At 48.9% G+C, this 19,095-nt stretch overlaps 3 protein-coding genes and 1 pseudogene across 3 annotated transcripts; 3 read left to right on the top strand and 1 right to left on the bottom strand.

The window, feature by feature from the left end:
• The first annotated feature begins 2,744 nt into the window (after positions 1-2,744).
• LOC112882399 (dirigent protein 5-like) lies at positions 2,745-3,620 on the top strand. Its single transcript, XM_025947452.1, has one exon. The coding sequence runs from the start codon at positions 2,779-2,781 to the stop codon at positions 3,406-3,408; it is 630 nt and encodes a 209-aa protein (XP_025803237.1). The 5' UTR covers positions 2,745-2,778; the 3' UTR covers positions 3,409-3,620.
• A 3,029-nt stretch (positions 3,621-6,649) lies between these two features.
• Positions 6,650-7,071, top strand: LOC112881335 (dirigent protein 6-like; the record flags this gene model as incomplete). Its single annotated transcript, XM_025946001.1, is given in 2 exon segments — positions 6,650-6,845; positions 6,848-7,071. Coding segments are annotated over 2 exon segments (420 nt in total), but the record flags the coding sequence as incomplete, so codon positions are not given.
• A 7,179-nt stretch (positions 7,072-14,250) lies between these two features.
• Positions 14,251-14,896, top strand: LOC112881334 (annotated as a pseudogene).
• A 1,339-nt stretch (positions 14,897-16,235) lies between these two features.
• On the bottom strand, positions 16,236-18,531 carry LOC112882313. Its single transcript, XM_025947339.1, has 7 exons — positions 18,320-18,531; positions 18,046-18,163; positions 17,874-17,933; positions 17,741-17,798; positions 17,498-17,638; positions 16,813-16,980; positions 16,236-16,727 (listed from the first exon to the last, which is right to left on the bottom strand). Exons 2-7 carry the CDS (start codon positions 18,102-18,104, stop codon positions 16,668-16,670), a joined length of 546 nt encoding a protein of 181 aa, XP_025803124.1. The 5' UTR covers positions 18,105-18,163; positions 18,320-18,531; the 3' UTR covers positions 16,236-16,667.
• Between the last annotated feature and the right edge of the window lie 564 nt (positions 18,532-19,095).

Below are 19,095 nucleotides of genomic sequence, written 5' to 3'. Positions count from 1 at the left end.
AGCGCAGATGCACCCTTGTTCAACCTGCAGGACCTCCTAAATTCCTTTCCATGGCGCAAAAAATGGAGGGGGGCTTGGGGGGGGGGCACTGCTGCATAGGGGGTAGGGGGCTCAAGTCCCCCTGCCCCCACGTTGGATCCCCCTTTGGCTGTAGCGTAAAAAGATGCATAATAGTTAACAGTTGTCCTCCCACGTCTCCTTCAGACTTTCACTCCATGACTGCGCTAACAGTTAACTAAAAACGACACCATGAAAAAATAGGATCACAACCAGAAAAACAATCAGAAGCAACCGAAAGAGAAAAAAAAGTTTTTTGGATTTCGATCGTGTCTAAGAGATCCTATTTTATCTGGGTTGCTAACTCAATGGTAGAGTACTCGGCTTTTAAGTGCAATGGGATGTAGCTATTTATCTATCTCTTGACTCGAAATGGGAGCAGAGCAGGTTTGAAAAAGGATCTTGAGACCTCCTAAAACAACTTTATTAATTATAATACCACAACCCACAAAAAGGAATCGAAGTCCTAATATAATCATTTGCTTATACTAGTAGTACATACTTAAGTCGTGAAAAAATAGTACATAAGACATAGTACTAAATGAGTAGATAAATAACTAAGAACCCGAGAATCAGTATCGTGGATTGGCAAAGAGATACTGTATCCGCACGCGCTCAAGGTGGTTAGGTGCATGGCTCTCTGGAAGGACTGCAGCAACATATACTGCAGTAACCCAATGTGCCAGTGCTCGTAGGCTGGCACCACCAATGCCGCCGGGCTGCGCGGGCCTTGGCTGGAACTTACGGGGTAGTGCGGAAGGTGGTAGGGGATTCGTCGGCACTGTCGTTGCCTCCACAGGTCCAAAGGGACCGCCCCATGCAGCCCGTGAGCGAAGGGGTTCCGGAGATAACGGAGGACGTGGTACGCCGGGACTTTGCGCAAGGGGCTCTATTGACTGTATGTGTTGGTGTTGAGGAAGGATTTGGTGATGTTGTACACTTTTGCACGCAAGAAAGAAAAAACAGAGCGATCAGGGGTGGATCTGGAACATAAAATAGGAAGGGGGGCTGACGTAACTAAAATCTATAATATCTTAATTCTCATAATAGACCAGCATCATAGTTCAAAGTAGCGTATATAAAAACATAGAGAAATAATATAAATTACATACTAAAAAGTAGCTAAAAACAAATTGATAAGTTTTCCACACCAAACACATGCTTAATACCCATTATTCTTTATGAAGAGCAATCTATTGACTGTCCGCAGAAAGGCACGAGTACAGTACCGTCGTCGCCTTTTCTTTTCTGTTCAGAAATGGAATTATGCCTATGCTATGAAGGGTATCTCTGTCGATATGCTTTGCTTGCACCTTGACCTCCTCACGTTACCCTGCGCCTGCAGTGCTTTTCTGTTCAATGATGATCATATCGTTGTTAGTGTCCTGTTGCTTCTTGGGCTGGCAGGCGTCGCCCATGGCGGCAGGAGGCTCATCGTTTCCAGCAACGAGGACGAGCCGTGGAAGAGGATCACGGTCTACTACCTCGACATCCATGATCTACGACGGCGGCTGTGCACGAGTGACGAGCCAATGCAAGCTGCTGCGGCGGCGGCGGCGAAACCTGCCGGCCGGGCATGCTATGCTTGCGTGTCCCATCAATCCATCGTATCAAGGGTAGCTCCTCGTTCGGTTTACCTCCACTCCACCACAATCTTTATTTACATTATTTTTAGATTATGCAGCATAATGTACACAAATTCTATAAATTCTCAAATTTTGACGAAATCACCACGTATCGTTGTCGACGGGAATATCGTCTGAAAGTATAATACCGTTAAATTTTAAAAAAATCACTTTTACATAAAATTAAATCCAAAATCTACTGAAGTTCCTGTAACCACTGCACTACGCATCCTTTCGCCGCGATCTTCATTTACATGGAAGCGCCGACGCGGGCGGAAAGCGACGGGTGCTTCCCGGCCGGGTGGACAGAGAGAGACGGCAACGGGCCACCACCAGCCACCCACATTGTTTGGGCTTGGCGCACGCGCCGTCGCACGGCCCGTCCCACCAGCCCACGGGGGGATCCGCCCGGCGCCCGCACAGCTGCGCCGGCCCGCGTGAAGTGGCCTTTCTCTCTCATCTGCGCTGCGCTTTCGCTGCACGCCTTCCCCGGTACCTATCCATGGTCGTCGCCCCAGCGAGGAGCTTCTCAGGCAAGGCAACCAGTCTTCCTTCCCAAGCAACTGAGCAACACACGTCCCATCCCCTGAACGGATAAAATCAGACGGCTCATGGCCGCCGCCGCCGCCGAAGCAGCTACTCGCGCTCCCCTGGCCAGTACATCATCGTGCGCATCACCAGTGAATATTGTAATTAATTAAAACTACATGCAGTCGACTATAAATAAATGAATGCATCGTTGGCACGGCGCCAAGCCAAGGTACAGTAATTGAGAAATGCCTGCACATGACAGCGAAACCCTACCCAACACGCATGTATACACGCACAACTTACCCAAATGAAAACAGTGCTGATGATGCCGCGCCAACCGTGCATATGTTGGTCTGAAATATTGCCTGCAAGTTGCATCCATCCATCCATTTCACAACCCCGGGCGTCACCTGAATATACCGGCGACCAATAGTAGTCCACATCATCTATCAGCACTGTACTGTATGCACCACTCCCCATTGATCTATAAATAGGCACAACATGCGCATGCTTGCTCCAACACAACAAGTACACAAGACCAGCTATAGACTACTAGCTCTTAACAATGCAAGGCCTCATTATTATTATTAAGCCATCGTCTTCCAAGCTCAGCAGCAGCTTGGTCGTCGTCGTTGCTGCTATGATGCTGCTGCTAGGGCTCGCCGGCGTCGCCCACGGCGGCGGCAGGAGGCGTCTCGTCGTCTCCAGCAACGAGGACGAGCCGTGCAGGAGGATGACGGTCTACTACCACGACATTCTCTACAGCGGCAACAACACGGCCAACGCGACGTCGGCGGCGGTGACGAGGCCGGCGGCGGCGCTGAGCACGTCGCGCTGGGCGAACGGAACCTACTTCGGCCTGCTGGTGGTGTTCGACGACCTGGTCACGGAGGAGCAGGCGCTGGCGTCGGAGCCGGTGGCGCGCGCGCAGGGCTTCTACTTCTACGACAGGAAGGAGGCGTTGAACGCGTGGATGGCCTTCTCCCTCGTGTTCGACTCCGCGGCGTACAGGGGCACCCTCAACCTCATGGGAGCCGACCTCATGGCCGAGGAGACGCGGGACCTCTCCGTCGTGGGCGGCACCGGGGACTTCTTCATGTCGCGGGGCGTCGCCACGCTGAGCACCAAGGCCATCGAGGGTGCCGTCTACTTCCGCCTCAAGATGGACATCAAGCTCTACGAGTGCTACGTCTGAGACTGAGACCATGCATACTGCTGCTTCACGATCTTCAATTCGTCACGTACTTAACATGTTTACTTATATATACGTGTGTGTTGCCGTTTTTTCTGTATTGTGTGTACCACAATGTTGTGTATAATATGTATGGCGCTATATGGGTATGATGTATTTGTATCAACTCTATAATGATGCACTTCCAAACATTAATAAAGCTTCTTTCTCTCCTCCCTTTTTCTCTCACCAGACATTCTCATGAATAACATGAAGAAGAAGGTGGTCAAAGATCAATGCAAAATGTGTTTCGCCTTTGCAGGTGTTCCACAGCATCACAGTCAGGATTATCTATGGAAGCGTTGGGACAACCTGAGCTGACTCACCATGGGCCCATGCATGGCTGGGCGCATCGCTCACGCTATGGCTTTCTCGCAATTCAACGCAAAGAGTGAATATATAGCCTTTCACCACTCATCTACGCATGCTTCCGATCGAATTTGTTTTCATGTGCATCCTTGCATGTCACATCATGCTTACGAATTGTGATATCGTCCGCAGAAAAGACACGAGTATGGTGCCGTCGTCGCCATTTCTTTTTCTACCCAAGAAATGGAATTATGCCGGGGGCCCGAGGGTATCTCTGTCGATATGCTTTGCTTCCACCTGGACTCCTGGAGTACGTCCTACTAACTACTCATATATTTCCGGAAATAATAAGAGTCACGCGCATTACTGGATATCATTGCATCACAGAAGACCCAATGTACGACGCCCACACGGCCCACCATAACAAGGAATTTTTAGAAAATAATAATATTATTTTAATGGAAAATTGCAAAAATAAATGCTGAAAAAAATAATTGCAAATATAGCAGCCTGTCGGCTACCCAATTACCGACAGGAGACCTATCGGCTGTTGAAGGACCGACAGCCCATATGGCATCTGATGTGATCCGTCGGGCTCCGCCGAAGACGAGCTGTCGGTGCGGATAGGGCCTGTCGGGTCCTAGTGGGCCAACTGGAACCTGTCGTCCCGACAAAGCAATCGGCTATTTGATAGCTGATAGACCTATCTGCCATGTAGAAGCGATAGGTCCCATTTCATAGTTTCTTTAAGTTCGTACCTTGCTGAAATTTTTATATAGGATTTATTGTAGTTGTCATGTATATCTCAACCTATTTTCAATAAATATAACTATGAAGTCTTGTTTCTAGCTCTGATTCGCAACGAATCATGAGAAGTACAGTATATTATTAATCTCTGACTTTGATAGATATTGAAATTACAAGTGTGAAAGAATCTAGCCTTTTCATTATGTTTTCAAATAGGCTTTTCAGTCCGATTTAAAATAGCCTTTGCAGTTTGATTTTAAATAGGCTTTTCAGTCCTTCGAAATAGGCTTTTCAGTGATACGGATATAATTTTTTTAGGTGCATTTACGCCTCCACACAACGGGTTCTAAACCGCCCTCCACCTATATATATGTATTGCTGGATGCATTGCTACTTACTTCAAAATGAGAATTCTGAGAATTTTGCTGGAGTAGTAATGTCTGGAGGGTCATCTAGTGGAAAGGGTTTGGGCACTAGAAGAGGAAATGGGGAAGGAAGGGACCTCCCATTGTGTGGGAGGGGTGTCTTGGTCCTGATTTCTTTCAGAAAGTAGTGTATGAGTTTCCTGTTTAGAGCAAGAGTGAATTCACCAACGAGAATCCTCTCAAAGGATAGGATAACCGCAAAGAAGATTGACCAAAATGCATGTGCGGTGAGGACTGCTTAGTGCAGATGTGCACCGAGGGGGATGGATAGAGGTCGTCATTTTTTCAAATGCCCGCGAGCATAGGTAATTGTTACTAATATTCGTTTATTAAATATATTTCTCTACTTTTCTACAACTTACAAGATATATTTGTTACAATCTTCTAATGCTCTAGAAAACTATAGGTTCGTTAGGTGGGTCGATCCTCCTCCCATTTATCTGCACTGGAGTATATCTACTACATGCAGAATCGTATCTTCGATCTAGAAAGGGAAGTGGGCAATGGTGATAAGGACGAGGAAGACGATGGCAGCAGCAATGGTGCCAGTCCACAGCAGGCACTGTGCACTGATCCTTATTGCAAATGCCCTTGTCACTGAAAAGATATTGGTGATGCCTAGAGAGCGGGGGTGAATAGGCGTACCTGGAAAATCTGAAAAATTCTTCGTAGCAATTACATGCGTCGGAACTTCCGATACTACGTAGGATTCCGACACTGGACCGGAGCTTGACTCTCGGTGGTGCCCAGGATTTCCAAATGCGGCCTTCACCTTGAAATGGAATGTGCATTTTTTGAGAGATACGCAAAAGTAAGGTAACATACTGGTGAACAATGTTAGTGATTGATCTCTACAGAAGATTAATTACTTCCACTAAATTGGTTTTGGTGCAAGCACTCATATCATACCATGCATATTCTGTCTGCAAAAGGATAAGAGACGGTTGTACTCTTCCAAAAATGGAAATGTGGAGCCGCCTTTGCTTGCTCCTCACTTATATGTAACACCTGCAAGTTGTGGAGTGTTTAATGATAACAAAAAATATCACTAGCTGTTGTAGGGTGGTAAATTTGCGCCAAAGTTTACTCTGATATATAGCCATTATTCATCTAAACAGTTGTTTAGCCCATTTAAAGAGAAGTAAGGTGGGAGATTTTTTAGAAAAAAAATGCTTAGAGTACAAAATCAACATTCCATATTTACTCGATTAGCAAATTATTTTTTCAGCTTCATGTTTTAGTGGAGCCAGCATATACAGCAACGTAGAAGTGGATCGATCCATCGTCACTATATATATAGTTGTGGTTGGTATGACACCAAGCTAAAAATAAGAAATAAATGGGCATATATGACACTGAGATCATACCAAACATACCAAAATGGACCAATATAATTGTGCCAAACGATAATTTGCTGCCAACCACGCATAATTACGTGCCTCTGGTTACTCCAATCCATTTCGCAACACAACCTGAATCAAACTAACTCCGGGCTTACTATATATATAGGCATGCACAAAAACTCAGAGCTCTCAACGCAAACAAACTTTCAGTGCCCTATATATAGTAACTAGCTGCTTAAGCTTCAAGTATATATCTTGCAGCGATTTACAATGCAAGGCGTCGGGCCATCTTCCAAGTTCACCAGCTTGATCACTGTGATGTTCCTGCTTGGGCTGCTGGCCGGCGTCGCCCATGGCGGGCGGCAGAGGAACGCGCCGTGATACGACGGCGCCAACACGGCGAACGCGACGGCGGCGTTCGCGACGCAGCCGACCCTGCTGAGCCGGTCCGCGTCCGTCAACGACACCTACTTCGGCGAGATCGTGGTGTTCGACGACCTGGTGACGGCGGGGCCGGCGCTGTCGTCGGTGCCGGTGGCGCGCGCGCAGGGCTTCTACTTCTACGACAAGAAGGAGGCGTCGCCTTCTCGCTCGTCTTCAACTCGACGGCGTGCAGGGGCACCCTCAACCTCATGGGCGCCTACCTCATGGCGGAGAAGACGCGGGACATCTCCGTCGTCGGCGGCACCGGCGACTTCTTCATGGCGCGCGGCGTCGCCACGCTGCGGACCGACTCCTTTGAGGGCCTCTACTACTTCAGGCTCCAGATGGACATCAAGCTCTATGAGTGCTACGACGTCTAATAACGCCGTACCTCACACACGTCGTGAGATTGTTTTCGCCAAGTTCTTACATGTCTTGCGTGCTGTGCTGTGATGTTGTGTTAAATTCGCGTCTTGTTGTTATACCTGTGGGCGTTTGGATTGTGTGTACCACATTGTTGTAAGCCGACATGGTTGTATTTGCATTCATTAATTGTTGGATCAGCTCGCCCTGCTGACTTCTTTTCCGACTGCACACTGGGCACCCTAACCAAGTGCTTCCAGCCCGGTGACTCCATCGCAGCCAGCAAGGTTGAAGAAGGCACAACGGAGCCCGTCAGCACTGATGCAAAAGAGTGTATGCCCATCACGCTGTTCCCCGGACCTGTCCCTGAGCTTCGGCTTCTCCCACTATGCCCGTCGGCACTGATGCGATTCAGCGGTCAGTTAGTCAGTGCATTGCACGCGAAGGCTTATCCGCCATGTCTGGAGCTGACGGATCAGGAGACGCGTCCGAGGAAAGAGACGCTTCTGCTTCGGAGTCCGGAGCGCGTGGCCGTTGCGCTTCGCCGCCGTGGCGCGGCGACCTGCGTGCCGCCGTTGTGCGATGGTGGGCAGCGCCCGGGCGCCCGGCAGGCATTCGTTCCAGGCGCGTCTTCCACGCGGTGACCCGCTCCGCGCTCCCACGACCGGCGGACAGCGGAGGGAGCGGCGGTGAACACGGCGAGGGGGTGGTCGGTGTTTCATCCCCGACCAGGGGTGGACGGTATTTCATTTACCGTCCACTCCTGGGGTCGCAGGAGCCGTCGGATCGGCAACAAGCGGTATGATCCGAGCAAAGGAAGGCGAGCTAGTGCGTCGTATGGGTATGGGCTTTACAGGCCCAACAAGCAGCCCAGTGAAGTTGGGCCGAGAGAAACGGAGGGCCACGAAACCAAAGCCCCCAGCCCGAAATTGCATCAACGCCGCCACTCGATGGCGAGGTTCCTGCTCCTCTGTCCTCTCTAAAATGAAGCTTCGACGACGGATAGCTCGTCGGGCTCTTCCTCCCCGTCGGCCATCGCCGGCATCCACATCCTGGTCAGCTCCCCCACGACCGATGAGGTGCTCTCCATTGTCGGCATCGATGACGACGGCTGCGGGGCGCGATCGGGGACTCCGGCCCTGTCCACGAGCCCGGGACGACTCCCGAAACTGAACGAGAATGAGCACAGCAGAGTCCAACGGCGCAGATTACAGACAGAACCTCCCCTGTCCCCTGTAAGCTTTAACCATGTATATCAAGAGAATAGGTTAATCATGTTTCAGGTGTGCTGCAGTTGAATCGGTTCTGCCATGCCCCTGGGTTCCATAAGCAATTACAGTTCACGGCAATGGCATTTGAAGATACAAGGGATGCGTTTTCTTGGGATCAAGGACGGCAGTGGTCACGGGGAACTCATGGAGACGAACCTCATGATGCTGATTGGTGGCTGCCGTTCCAATTGGAGGCGGTGAGCACGTTTCTCGTTGATCGATGGCCGGCTGGCTGCCAATCCAAATGGAGGAACGCTGTAGAAGATACAGAGAACGGCATCGATGACCAACGACCTCGGTGTTGACGCGGGAAGCTAGCTCTGTCTGGAATTTCCTCTAAACGTCGGTCGTGTCCACGCAGCTCGATCAGCTTTCAGACTGGTCAGTGGAGCCGCCGGGACAGGAGACGTGCCGTTGCGCTTCGCCGCCGTGGTGCAGGCGGCAAGCCGATGCGCAGCGCGTTGATCTGCAATACGACGGAGAGAGCGGCGGCGCCAGGCAGCAATTCCATGCGCTACCTTCCGCGCGGCGGAGCAACCGCTTCCTCGACCCACAGCCAGGGAACGGCGGCGGGAGGAGCGGTGACCGCGGCGAGGGGACGGTCGTTGCCTCGTTCCCCGACCAGGCGGGGTGGACGGTATTTCATTTACCGTCCACCCTTGGGGTCGTGCCAGCCGTAGGATCGGCAACGAGCGGCAGGATCCGAGCGGAGGAGGTCGAGATAGACGTCGCATGGGCTTGAAAGCCCAAGTAGCAGCCCAGTGGTCAACGTAGGCCGTGACTCGTGAGCCCATTAATGCGCGCAGGCCGCGGCCAACGGGCTCGCTGGCGATTGGAGAAACGCGGCGCTGCTGGAGAGTTTTTTTTTAAAAAAAGATAAAAAATAAAATTAGGAAAAGGGGTGCCGGTGGGAAATTTTTTGAAAAATGGGTACCTCCCGCCTGCTGATTGGGCGGAAGGCATGGGGTCGGGGACCTCCCGCCCATCCAGTGGGCGGGACGTTCCCCGAGAGCCTCTTCGTGAATTTTTTATTTGCGAAGAGGTCCCTGCTGGGGCAGGCGGGGGCATCCCGCCCATCCAAAGGGCGGGATGTTGTCCTGAGGGGCATCCCGTCCTTTGGTCAGGCGGGATGTCCCCCCCGGCTATATAAGCCCGAATCAGCTCCAAAATTTTCATTTTATTCATCAAAAATCAGAAAAAAAAGAAAGAAAGGAGAGGAAGAGAGAAGAGGAAGCGGTGAAGCTCTGTTCACACGTCGATTTGGAGGTATATTCTCATTCTAGCTGTATAATTACTTGAAAATAACTATAATTTAGGAAATATTTCTTAGAATAGTTATGTTTTGAATAGTTTTTAGTATTTTCATTTATTTTTAGTATAATTGATATTCTGAATAGTTTAGAATTTGTAAAATATAATCTGAGAATCGCTGAACTTTAGGGTCGTCGTTGTGTATTAATATGTAGTATAACCAGTTAATTCAACTGTGCGGTATTTTCAGATATGTCTTCCGAGAAGGATATTTTCAGTATATATTACGGAGAAGTAAATGTGATTTATGGGCCAAATGGGGTAGATTTAAGTGAATTCAACTGTGCGGTCAGAGGAATTACCAGACCGCACGAGAGGACATTTGAATCCCTATGCAACTGGTTAATAAGGGGATTAAGGATTAATCAGGAGACACACACTGTGAGTGTTCAATGCGTCATTAATCGTACCACTCACGCTGTGATCTGGGAGCTGATGCCACTTGCAAGCAACGAGGACTGGTTAAATTATCTGCAAAATGCAAGTCATTGGCAATGGCCACTGGTACTCCTTGTCAGTGTGCACTAGAACCTTTTGATAAACATTGAAGCTGCTCCGGGGGATGAAAATATTGATGAAGAAGTTGAGGGTGCAAACATTGAGGCAGATGGGACCACAGCACCTCAATGCGTGGCTGATGAGGGGGAGAACATACCCTTCATTGTTGAACAGCTGCGAGACGAAGAACGTGAATTGGACGAAGCAATGAATGCCGATTCGTCTGATGACGACGATGATGTGCCTCAAGATTGGGTAAGCAGCGACTTCAGTCATCTTATCGTAGATGACGGATCTAGCAGGCCTTCGGATTGCAGGGAGAATGAAATTATCCAGGGTGCGAGGTACCACTCAATTGAAGAGGTGAAGGAAGCTATTAAGTGTTGGTCTTTATCTCTTATGCGAGAGTTTAAAACAGTCGAGTACAAATCTCGCAAGTACGATGTGGTATGTGTGAAGGAGGGATGTCCATGGTGGGTGCATACCTATAAGGGTAAATGGAAAGATTATTGTGAATGCTCCATTGTCACTCAGCACACTTGTCATTTGCCTGGGGTGCAGAAGACCCATCGCAACCTCTCGTCGCAATACATCGCAAATGAGATGTACGGAACGTAGTAGACAACTTGTCATATGAACCAAAGTCTATTATCAGGTACATTCAGGAAAAGTACAAGTATACCATTTCGTACAGCAAGGCATGGTGTGCAAAACAAAAGGTGTTGTAGATGAGGTACGTTCGAGGCTGCATATGATAATGTTCCTCGATTGCTGGCCGTCCTATGTCAGAGAAATTCTAAAAGCTATTATGACCTGAAAACTTTAGACAGAGGAGAAGGTCCGCCCTACACATTGCAGCGGGTCTTTTTCAGCTTGAGTCCATGCATTAATGTAAGTGCAATCAAGCTCTTTGTGGGTTTTGGCGTTGATGACCACCTAATTAGGGAACTAATGAGATTCATCGAGATGATATGCAGGAAATTTAAAAAGAGGATGATGTACAGGTTGGAGGATCCCCCAAATTGATATGATGGCTATCTTGACTCATGAAGGCTTAATTTATTTTATATTTTGAATATTGAGTTTAAGGAAAGCCGTACTATAAAGAGGGATTCAAGATCAACTGTCCAACTGTTGAACTAAATGCTCAAATCCTGAAAACCACATCCTCGTACTCAACCAAAACAGCCAGCAAAATTTCACATCCAGCAGAGTTGTTTTGATGGGTGCGGCAGTGCCGCGCCTTGGTGCGGCAGTGCTGCACTTAATGTACCGCTGGGACCAGAGGGGTATAAATTCCCCAACGGTTACAGACCTCAAAACAGTGCTTCCCAACGTTCATATTCGCAGAAGACAGAACCAGTGCTTCTCTCTCTCTCCTCCATTGCTCCCAACTCTCCCCTCAAGCGGATCTCCACATCCCACCACCAAATCTTGAGGGAAAAGGCAGCAAACTTCGATTGGAGAGCGGATCTACTGATTCCCCCACTCAAAAGAGCATTTGGTTCACGTTTGGCCAGCGGATCTAGGGTTTATTACTCTTGGAGCTTGCTCCTAGCCGGCTAGGCGTCGCCCTTGAGCTTGCCCCTTCGTGTGGCAGCCTTGGAAGGTCTGTAACATTCTCTTGCAGCTAGTAAAATCACTCCTCATCTCAAGAGTTCACTCTCTTGACTTGAGAACGAGGACGGGCTGACCTTTGTGGTGCAGCCCAAGCCTTTTGTGGCAGCCTCAACAACGTGGACTTAGGCCAGCCTTTGTGGCGACGCCGAACCACGGGATAAATCCCTGTCTTGCGTGCTGTTTTACTTTATTGCTAAGTTACTCTCTTGTTCAAGGTTTGAGACCGATCTATTTATCTACTGCGGTGTTTTCTGTTTTAGTTCCATATATATGTTGCTGACACCTGCAGGAAACCTAGAAATTAACTCGATCTATTTTTGGTTCGGCAGTTCTTGAGTTCTGTAATTTGTGTTCTGTTTGAGCACGGCAGTGCCACACTCGGCACGGCAGTGCCGCACTCACCTCTAACGAGAATTTGGAGTTGAGTTTTTGCAGGCCTATTCACCCCCCCCCCCTCTAGGCCTCTTTACTGGTCCAGTGATCCTACAATTAACGCATTCCATCACTGCCGGCCTCTCCTGTGCATCGACGGGACCTTTCTCACAGGAAAGTATAGATTGCAAATGCTGACAGCTATTGGAGTAGATAGAAACAATCAATTGCTGCCTGTTGCTTTTGCTAATTGCTGCCTGTTGCTTTTGCTTTTGTTGAGAGTGAGAACACGGACAGTTGGTACTGGTTCCTGGAACGGGTTAAGCTTGCAGTCGTTCGGGATAGGGAATATGTCTGCCTGATTCATGATCGTCACGCCGGCATACTGAGGGCAATACTAGATTTGCAGCAGGGGTGTGTGGAGATCGGAAAGCCGCCCAAGTGGCGTGATGTTCGCAGTAGGTGGTGCATGAGACATATCGGTGCAAACTTTTTTAGGCAATTCAAGAACAAGCACCTTATGGATACGTTCAAGAGGCTATGCAAGGAAACGAATCAGCAAAAATTTAACATGCAGTGGTAGAAACTTGATGAACTGACCGGGAAGAAAAGAGCCGAGAACGCATCAGCTCCCAGATACTGCACGTACTCGCAGAAGGTCTGGCTCAGTGGTGAAAAACTTTTCTGAATGGATTGAGAATGAACCCAAGGAGAAGTGGGCGTTACTTTATGATACCGATGATGCAAGGTACGGCATAATGACCACCAACTTCGCCGAGGTTTACAATTGGATGCTGCCAGGTGTTCGTGGGCTTCCACTGGTTGCAATTGTGGAATTCATCGTCCGGGGATGTACCGATTACTTTAAGGACCAGTTCCCTAAAAATCAGGTATTCATGCGAGATCCTGACAGAAATTTTGGATTCATGGTAACACAATATATGACTAAGAAGGCAGAAAGCGCCCGGTTACACCACGTACGGCAATGTGGAACACAGAATCTCAAGTTTGAGGTATCTTCTAAAGACAGGGCGCGACATGGCATGAGACGTCAAACTGCTGTAAAGGAGTGCATTTTCAAGTTTGATGGAACTTGTTGTTGCTCATGCATGAGGCCCAAGTTGCTGCACTTACCTTGTTCTCATGTAATGGCTGCTTGTGCGGATATTCGACATCCTGTCGATATATATGTTTCGCATTACTTCAGAAAGGAGACGATTGCCAGCACCTGGCAGTATGAGATCTATGGGTTCCGTTTGGTTGGATCGTTCACTGAGACAGCGAATCCTGTTATATATATTCCAGACCCAAGATCATCACGGGTTCAGAGAGGGCGCCATCAGACACGGCGTATTCGTAATGATATGGATGAGTCAGAGCTCCGTCCGAGGATACAGCGCTGCAGTGCATGTAATCAGATTGGACACACGTATAAATGTTGTCCAAACAATGATGCTGGCCCCAGTTCTGCTGAAGCTGGCCCTACAGGTCATGCTATAGATGGAAGACCTCCGGTTTCATCAAGGAGTGGGAGATGTCGCCGATCGAGTGCTAGTACGTCATCAGGCATCATTTAGTTGCAATTTTATTTGAACGTTGTTTGCTCAAGTGTAATATTTGCCGCGTTGAGATTGTATCACACCTGGATGTGTATTTGTAATATTTGCCACATTGAAGACAGAATATTTGGATTCTACGTTGCAAAACATTATCGTTTAACTATCTTCGTACGAGTTTTAGATACCGTAATCTTCTTCGTAAAATTGAATTAAAATTTTATATGCATACATAATAGTATGGTGAATAAATTTTGTATTTGAAAAAAGTCTGAATTTCAAATAGCTTGTGAAACATAAATTCTACGAAGTAAATTCTACGAAGTATAGAAGTCTGAGTTTGAAATACGAGGGGGACCTCCCGCCCACTGGCCGGGCGGGAGGCCTGCTTCAGGGACCTCTTCATGAATAAGAAACTTTTCTCATTCGCGAAGAGGCCTCTGGAAATTTTTTTCGAACCTCCCGCCCGATGGGTGGGCGGGAGGCACCCATTTCTTTAATCCCCTTTTTTAAAAAAACTCGCTGCTGAACTGCCGGAGGACAAGGGCCACTGGGCCGGGTCGCCAGGATGTCGCCTCGCCAGCGGCCTCCACCGTCGGCGGCCTCGATGGCGACGGCAGCGGCGGCGATATTTGGGCCTCTCGCCCTGTCCACGATCGGAATTGAAGCTGCTTCAACGGGGTTCCTCTCCATGATCGAGGCCGCTGCGCGCCTCTCCGTTCGTGTACACGCTGGGACAAATCTCTGAGCCTCTGACGCTAGCTAGCTGCTGCTGTTCGGCGCCCAATGCGTGCCCAACGCCTGACGACACGGCAAACGCGACGGCGGCGATCGCCGCTCAGCCGACGGTGCTGAGCAGCTCGGTGTAACGGCACCTTCTACGGCGAGATCATGGTGTTCAAGTTCAACGACGCGGTGACGGCGGGCCGGGCGCTGGCAGTCAGCGCCGGTGGCGCGCGCCGAGGGGTTCTACTTCTACGACAGGAAGGAGTCGCCGGCCAGCGCTTGGTTCGCCTTCTCCCTCGTGTTCAACTCCACGGCGCTCAGGGGCACGCACGCTCAACCTCATGGGCGCCGACATCGTCATCGCCGAGAGGACGCGGGACATCTCTGTCGTCGGTGGCACCGGCAACTTGGCGCGCGGTGTCGCCATCGCCACGCTGCGCACCGACAGGCTTGGACAAGGGCCTATACTACTTCAGAGTTCAGGCTGAGGCTGCAGATGGACATCAAGCTCTACGAGTGTTACCTCTAAGACCATGCATGCGTTGGTAAAATGAAGAGATGCTTGACGTGTTGCACTATTGTTGCCAATGTCTTGTTGGGAGACGGCGTCTATTTATCGCACACGCGGATTCGCCATGCGTGCTGTAGCAGAAGGCACAGTCGTGGCACCACCGGAGCTCCGCCGCCGGGTTAGGGCTTAGGGGTTCGGGGTTGAGATCGGGTCACCGGGTTCCGAGGTACAGAGGATTGCCAACAGTGGCGAATCTAGCCAGGAAGTGAGGAGGAAGCTCATCTCCATTCTCTTCTTCTTCATCCCCTTCTCTTGTTCCTCATTCTTTCTTAAAAAAATGAAGGGGAGCTTAGGGGGTATCCATTGATCCTGGGGAGGTAGGGGCTCGAGGCCCCCCTTAGATCCGCCCCTGGTTGCTGGCCCGGTGGTGGGGCCGGTCGAGATGAGGGGTTGTTGCCACCCGCCTAGGCGGCGGGGGACGGCGGCTGGGCGGGGATGGTGGCGGGGGCCGCCCCTCCGGGCGGCGGGGGACAGCGGCTAGGCGGGGATGGGGGTGGGAAGGTGGGAGTGCGATAATTAGCAACGGTGGCAGTAGAAGGCTGCAGCGAAGGCGGGGAGCCGTAGCTGTGGGCACGCTGCGATTCAATCACCGCAATTCGCTGAAAGCGATGAATAGTAGCCCCTTGTTCGCCCCCTTGTTAGGATGGGTTACTGGTACGCATGAGCATCTGACATGGTTGTAGTCCTGTGTATTGTGCGTGTGTCACACGTGTGGGTGTGCATCTATGGTTTTTTTACTCCTGTACATGTAACAACAATTCTTGAAAGAAATATGCTATATAAAATTAGAATTTGACAAGTCCATTATTTTATTTATTTACTTATTGAATCGCCTGTCTGTTATATTTTTATTATATACAAAACCATTGAATTATCTGTGAGGTATTTTTGTAAACAAAAAAATATATATGCCACGAACTTAAACTAGTTATCCGTTTCATCTTGCTCATATTTTCCCTAGTACAGTACATCATTCCTGTCAGATACACACTTCATAGGCTCCCACCACTCCTGACCGGGTCCTCAAGTCCTCGCTAGAAGGCCAGTATTTCTGTTTTTCTCTTCTTATTCTGGAAATGAATGGTCAAGCCGTCAAAGTTGCATATTTAAGAGTCTTGTTCAAAGTGACATATTCTTGAACAGATGTAATATCGAGCTGGAACTGATTGCTTGAATACTTCATGGGTGGTTCAACTTTGAGTTTGATAATTAAATAAAGTGCCCAAAACAGATGTTTGTGGCTGAAGAAAAAAGGCTGTGGTGTCTCAAGTGCTGTGGTGTGGTGTCTCAAGAACTTGACACATTAAACATTCAAACTTACAATGATGCCAACATTACTTTTACATCAACTACTGTTGGTTACAGAGAAGAACATAGGCGACAATCTAAGATCACAATGGGCATGCTATACACAAATATCTTTGCGATCCATCCAAACAGAGTTGTACGAACCTAACAAACTAACCTGGCCTATTGCCCATGAGTATTGGTAGAAAAGGTTCTCCGAGTATCGGTGTAAGAAGATTGATATTGCCATACGATCTGGTAGAATCGTTTATCCCCTTCTAAAATTTCTTCTCTTTATGTCGATGTTAACCCCATCTCTCATATGCTCTGGAACTGTTGCACGCCGAGGAGTTCAAACTTTTTTGTCCATCATTTTGCTGCTCCCAGAGAGAATTTATGGTTCATTGCTTACTACACTCTAGCACCTCGTCGATAGTCTTGTTGACTACGCTGTCTCCAGCCTAACATGCATTTGAACACTGGTCTCATGAATACTTGCTAGACAGTAAAGCATATCGAATCAATGAGAAAAGAAAACAAGCTGACCTTTACTCCAATGGCAAGTGCTGTTCTGATATTCACCACATGACCCAACCTCACTGAGCCTCCTTTGTTGTCCTTGATGCACAGTACCGGAACCTGCCTTGTAGATGCCAGGGTCGGTATATGTTTTGTTAATGACTTGGGATTGCAATCAGCAGCTATAAGGACAGCCTGCATTGTTGCATTATAAAATGAGACATATTTGTCAGCCTGAGTTCCTCATTAAAATTGTTGTCATGGATGTATGTAACACTTGAAAGTTGAAATTGTCCATCTTTGTACTTGACTGAACATGTTCAGCAATATCCTTGACTCATTTGATTGTTGCGCACAGAGTGAAAGAGAATAAGCTAATGATGTAGAAATAAAACAGTACAGATGAAAATGTGTGCAATTCGCAGAAGACAGGCATATATTTGATGCGATAATTTATTATTAAGGGTTAACATCACAGTATGCAACAAAATAAGTTCAAAGTGGCCAAAGTCCAGGAAAATTTCCTAGGGAAGCAGAAAAGCACTTGTGTCTTTGTCTTCACTAAAAGAGAAGAGCAAAAAATAATGGAATTAGACAAAAATATGCTGCAATTTCACATGTCTTTGCACCTAATATATAAGCATAAGAAATTAAGAAGCTTCAATTTCATAGGTAGGTTTCTTATGAAGGCAAATTAGGAAATAAAACTAACCTGCAGCGGCACCAAAGGAGCTCTACGCCGACCTGAGACAGTTTGCGCTTCAGTAGAACTATGAGTAGAATTAGTGGCAGCAGCCGGAGGCATTCGCTCGAGAACCCTTGTCACGTCATTGACCCCGATAGCAAATTGTTTCTGCAGCGGCAAAATGGAATAAATGCAAAAGGAAAAAGGAGACAGAACAGACTGCCAGTAACGATGGCAAAATGTAGTGAAGCCAAGTAAGGATAACAATACCTTCATCCATATCTTTTCTGGTAAACCTCCCCTAGACGCCTTTGCAACCTCCACACTCCTAGAGAAGAATACCTTTTAGGCCTTTCTGGATCTAACAAATGAAGCAGCAGGAAAGGGGAAAAACAAGTGTTACCTGACAAGTTTCGACAGTAGGTCATCAAGAACGTCTCCTGCAATGTAATCTGAAGTTTGTCTGCATAAAGAAAGTGCACAAGTGAATTAGCAACGTGAAGAATCAGACGAAAGCATCACATATCATAACCAAGAGAAAAGTTAATAATATGATAATGAGGCAAAGCGCGTACACTTCTTCAGCATCTCTCAACGACTTGGCTGGTTTCAGGGACATCCTCTTCTTGCTCATCGGCACCAAACAGCGACTGCCAATAGCCTAATACCCAGAAGAGCGGAACGCTAGCGCTACTGCAAACGACAGAACAGGAACGCTTACGATACTGAACACTGAAAAATTGAGACTTGCGACATCGGAGTGCACTGACTAAATCAGGAACCTTGGCGGCGCGGGTTCACAAGCTCCACGAAACTCGAACTGTGAACCTCAAATCCACAGCGGTTTACCTGAGTAGAAGCCGCCGGCCGCCGGGTTGAGGATACCGGTCGCCTGATGAAGTCCCCTCGAACCGTCACAGGGGCCGTCAGCGTTGAAGTCACCGCCCGAGGTATTTGGTCGGCGGAAATCAGCAAGCGTAGGAAAGTGGCGCAAGTCCGGCGCGGGAGGCGGCGAGCGTGGCGTCGAGGTGAGCTGCCGTTGGTCGGAAAACCAGCAAGCAAACCTCTCGTGCTGCCTAGGTTTTCACTTTATGGGCCAAGATTTGGGAGGCCCTTTATCCATTAAAAGTTCAGGCCCATTATACGCCCTCCATGAGTATGCATTCTCTCGACAGCAAAATGTCTCCGGCCCATCTATGGCCCTGGTATCATCCGACAGGCCTCGGTCAACCTATATAGCTTCCGGAAAAAAAATTATATGACTTCCGATGTACTAAGATTCGTGCAAACAATTTCTATCCATCCGATTCCCTGACGCCGTCATCCATCTCCACCTGCTGTCCGCCGCTATGGCTACTGCCTGCTGATGCCAAGCACCCGCTGGGCTGCTGCTGCAGTCGCGCCTTGCCCCATGCCTCCGCACGCGCTGCCGCCGTGGCTGCTGCTATGGCCGTGCGCCGGCGCCACGGTTGCCCAGCTGCCCCCACCGCGAGCTGCCGCTGCCCACGCGCCCCCATTTGCGCGCCGTCGCCACGGCTGGTGCGGCGGCCGCCCGCTGCCTCCGCCGCGCCAACTGTTGCGGTTGCGCGACCCCAGCTGCCTCTACCGCGCGCCGCCGCCATCAT

This window comes from Panicum hallii, chromosome 2, assembly GCF_002211085.1.
Source record: "Panicum hallii strain FIL2 chromosome 2, PHallii_v3.1, whole genome shotgun sequence".
NCBI lineage: Eukaryota > Viridiplantae > Streptophyta > Magnoliopsida > Poales > Poaceae > Panicum > Panicum hallii.
This window is presented reverse-complemented; position numbering and strand designations above follow the sequence as displayed.

Coding starts and splice junctions, on each gene's coding strand:
- LOC112882399 (XM_025947452.1), top strand. CDS start 2,779: ATGCAAGGCCTCATTATTATTATTAAGCCATCGTCTTCCAAGCTCAGC.
- LOC112882313 (XM_025947339.1), bottom strand. CDS start 18,104: ATGAGCAAGAAGAGGATGTCCCTGAAACCAGCCAAGTCGTTGAGAGAT. Junction 17,934..18,045: donor TTGAGAGATGCTGAAGAAGT/GTACGCGCTTTG, acceptor TTCTTTATGCAG/ACAAACTTCAGATTACATTG. Junction 17,639..17,740: donor CAGAAAAGATATGGATGAAG/GTATTGTTATCC, acceptor TTGCCGCTGCAG/AAACAATTTGCTATCGGGGT.